Source organism: Triticum urartu, chromosome 6A, assembly GCF_056163025.1.
Source record: "Triticum urartu cultivar PI428250 chromosome 6A, HENAU_Tu73, whole genome shotgun sequence".
In the NCBI taxonomy this organism is placed as follows: Eukaryota; Viridiplantae; Streptophyta; class Magnoliopsida; order Poales; family Poaceae; genus Triticum; species Triticum urartu.
Window position 1 is genome coordinate 510635163 of NC_141878.1, and position 3667 is coordinate 510638829.

The 3667-nt window shown below is 40.1% G+C and overlaps 1 protein-coding gene across 1 annotated transcript; it reads right to left on the reverse strand.

Moving 5' to 3' along the window:
- Positions 1–460: 460 nt before the first annotated feature.
- LOC147965981 (uncharacterized) lies at positions 461–3432 on the reverse strand. The gene is made up of 5 exons (XM_087527023.1): positions 2574–3432; positions 2009–2464; positions 1475–1895; positions 1265–1383; positions 461–1175 (listed from the first exon to the last, which is right to left on the reverse strand). The coding sequence occupies exons 4-5, from the start codon at positions 1340–1342 to the stop codon at positions 765–767; spliced, it is 489 nt and encodes a 162-aa protein (XP_087383149.1). The 5' UTR covers positions 1343–1383; positions 1475–1895; positions 2009–2464; positions 2574–3432; the 3' UTR covers positions 461–764.
- Between the last annotated feature and the right edge of the window lie 235 nt (positions 3433–3667).

Below are 3667 nucleotides of genomic sequence, written 5' to 3' on the forward strand. Positions count from 1 at the left end.
CAACGGTATTAGCAAAATCCTGCTACGGTTGCAGCAAAAAAATCATTGTCGTCCTTCGCGAGGTCGCAGCTCTGCCTGATGGATATAGCAAAAAGCTTTGCCGGTAGCACTGTTCGGGATATCGCTTCTCGTTAACTTCTCGGTCGACCCAAGAGAAGAGATAAATCGTCTTATCGGCCGATTTATCGTTTTTATCGGTCGACCATTTATCGGCAAGTTTTTTAAAAAATCTCTGGTTTTCCCAACCAAAATAATTTAAAATATGCCATAATATTACACACACATGACAAATAAATTGTCCTCTAAGCCTTAAAAAATATGCTATATTAATATATTACACAGTGCACACATACACAAGCACATACATACATGACCATCAACCATCACGTTGTGCTCCAAGCCTTAAAAATGATATATTAGTATATTAAACAGTACACACACGCACACACGCACAAGTACATACATGACCATGTACCATCAGTTGTGCTCCAAGCCTTCAAAAATCAAGTAAATTGCAAAATGTAGGTGCACACACATGACAAACAATGAGAAATAAACATAGTCCAGCAATATATATTACATGTAAGGTCATAAATAACCATAGCTTTGCATAGTTGCATCATTGCATGACAAAGCAAAATAGGAAACTAGCAAACATCACGCATAGTGGTTCATAGTTCTCTCACAAGTCACAACTGAAATAAATAGCTAGCAAACATAAAAAAAGCACACATAGTGCAAAGCATTGAAGGCTTGAAGCCCCATTAAGGCTCCATCGGGTCTCCCTCCTCATCTTCATTGGCACCTTGTATCACCCCATCATCATCGGACTCAAAGTCTATGTCATCCTCATTGACAAGCTCGTGATCAGATTCTTCCCCATCGGAAACAAATTCTTCCACTTCATGAAGTTCTCTCACTCTTGCACTTCTACGTAGCTCAACAAACTCGGAAGCTCCCATTGCATCAACCTCCTCCGCATCAACCTCCTCCGCAGCATCAACGTAAGCACCTTCACATATCCAATCTTGTGCCATGGAAGCATCTTCACCAAGAAGAACATCACAAGATGAGGAGTACTTCTTCCTCTTATCTATCATTCTTCCATTGAATTGAATATAAACTAGATCGTCCCTACGATGCACGTCTAGTTTATTTCTCCTCTTTGCATCCACCTAAAAATTGTGAAATGAAGCTTAGTGATTTACATTCTGTCAAAAATAATATACAGATCAGATTTGAGTATTTGCAAGTTGAGACTTACTTGTTCAAAAACACTCCAATTTCTTTCACATCCGGATGAACTTGTGGTCAAGTTGAGTATCCTCAAAGCAATGTGCATCAATGTAGGAGTTTGTAGTCCATAAGTTGCCCACTACTCCCCTACATTTCAAGGAAAAATACAAAGTATTATGCATCAGCCCAAAAAATTCAGAATTGCAATATGACAATATTATCTTGGGAACAAGCTTACCGGCATTGAAATTTGCATTGCTAATTGCTTTGGTGGCAGCCACCTTCCCAAACATGCCTTCCTTCTTTTTAAATTTGGGCAAGTCAATGTTAAGCACTTTGTTTTGCTTCTCATCATCATCGAGATAAAATTGCTCAATAACTTCCATCAAGCCGGACATGACTTCCACATCGGTAAAGATGCTTGTGGTAGCATAACTATAATATGGATTCAAGGCATATGCAGCCATGTGCAATGGGGTATCTAGCCTCCCATTCATCTTGCTCTCCATGGCCGTTGTGATCGCCTTATAGTCCTTGTCCGAATTATCAACCGCAACCAATATTGCCTTCTTTGCCTCTATTATTTCTCCATACATAGAGGCCATGGACTGTCCATCGCCATTAGCCAACCGAAGTATCTTCACCAATGGCTCAAAAACCTTCCAATCCAAGTTTCCAACATACCCAAGCACAAGTGCACAACATTAGTATTTAACATATACACATGCATTCCAACCTACACAAGCACAATTTGAAGTTTAGTAAACAATACCTTAATGCAAAGAGACACGTTTTTCCAAAAATGCCCTACTCATTATTGCGGCATGAGCCACCTTCCCTTTCTTTGTTCTCGTGTGCTTGCATCCTTCCCAAGTATCACTACAACACATTTCCTTTAGTTGCTTCCTCTTAGCATCAAGACTTTGCAAGGTAAGAAATGCCGAAGCAAATCTAGTCACCCCCGGTCTAACAATGTCTCTCTTTTTTGTATAGGACCTCATCAAGGCCAATGTAGTATGATGTGCATAAAGGAAAGTAGTCATTTCTTTGGCTTTGGTTATTGTAGAACCAAAATGCTTCAACTTTGCAACCTCTTCTACCATCAAGTTGATGGTGTGAGTTGCACACGAGGTCCAAAATAACTTGGGCCTTTTATCTTTCAACATCACCTTTGCTCCCATGTTGTTTGAAGCATTATCCGTGACTACTTGCACAACATTTTCAGCACCTACAAAACACAATAAGTAATTTTCAGCAAGTAATAAGCAAGTACTAAAATTCAGCAAGTAATAAACTTGAAAAGAAACGAATGAGATTAAGTTGAAGATGATTCAGACCTATTTTCTCAATGCATTCATCCACATAATTGAAAATGTATAGACTTGTATGTGCATCGGCCGAAGCCTCCTTTGATCCAAGATAGACGGTCCCCAACTTGCAATGCACGCACAAGTTCATGATGCTCCTCCTTTTCCTGTCCGTCCAAGCATCAGTCATGACAAAGCACCCCGTATCCGCCCTCTCGACCTCATGTGGCTTCAACAAATCCCTAGTCCTTTCCACCTCCTGAACCAACATCTTCTCCCTGATCATATATTGCGAGGGTTGCTTCCAATCAGGACCATAGCGACCAAGAGCCTCACAAAACTGTTTGAAATCATCATCATTGATAGCATTGAAGGGTACATTTTCTTGTACATCCATCTAGCCAAATATTGCCCAACTTTGTAGCTTCTTTCCTTATCAACACTATCATTTATAGTCTGCTGTTTTTTAGATTTCAACGGGATCGAAGGATCAATTGGTGCAAGATATTGATCCATTGCCCCCTTCTTTGGAGTACCTTCACCAACTTCATTCAGTTGTTCTTGATCATCCTCGTTGACCTCTATGGTGACTGCAGCTTTAACTTCTTCTTCACGCTTTTGCTTTGCCAATTTCTTCCTCTTTGGTGCCTCGTGTGATGCAAAAGCTCGAGTAATCTGATCTTGTGTAGCTTTCATACAGCTGGTCACAACGCCTTTGATCTGCCCAATGTGTTCCTTCATCCTAGTGACCCCTCCCGACATAACTTTTCCACAAAGCTTGCACTTGAGCCTTTGTGGATCACTAGGATCAATCAACTCGGCAAACTCCCAAGCCATGTCATCCGACTTCCTCTTAAGTGATGAACTTGCAACTTGAGATGAACCTGAACCAGCCATCTACATAAATAAAAGGAAACAACCATACATCAGCATCTACATAAATAAAGGAAAAGACCATGTATCAGCCATCTACATAGTTTACTAATGAAGCAATAGTTGACTAATATAATTAAAATCTTCCTAATACAATCAGCCATCTACATAACTCAACTCAACCAAAATAAATCAACAAGCATGCATCACTACTTCTCCAAAGAATAGAATCGGGAATGAGAAGAATCCAT

Excerpts from the sequence above, each read along its gene's own strand:
- LOC147965981 (XM_087527023.1), bottom strand. The coding sequence starts at position 1,342 with ATGCACATTGCTTTGAGGATACTCAACTTGACCACAAGTTCATCCGGA. Across the intron at positions 1,176-1,264 it reads ATTGGAGTGTTTTTGAACAA|GTGGATGCAAAGAGGAGAAA; the intron begins GTAAGTCTCAAC and ends CACAATTTTTAG.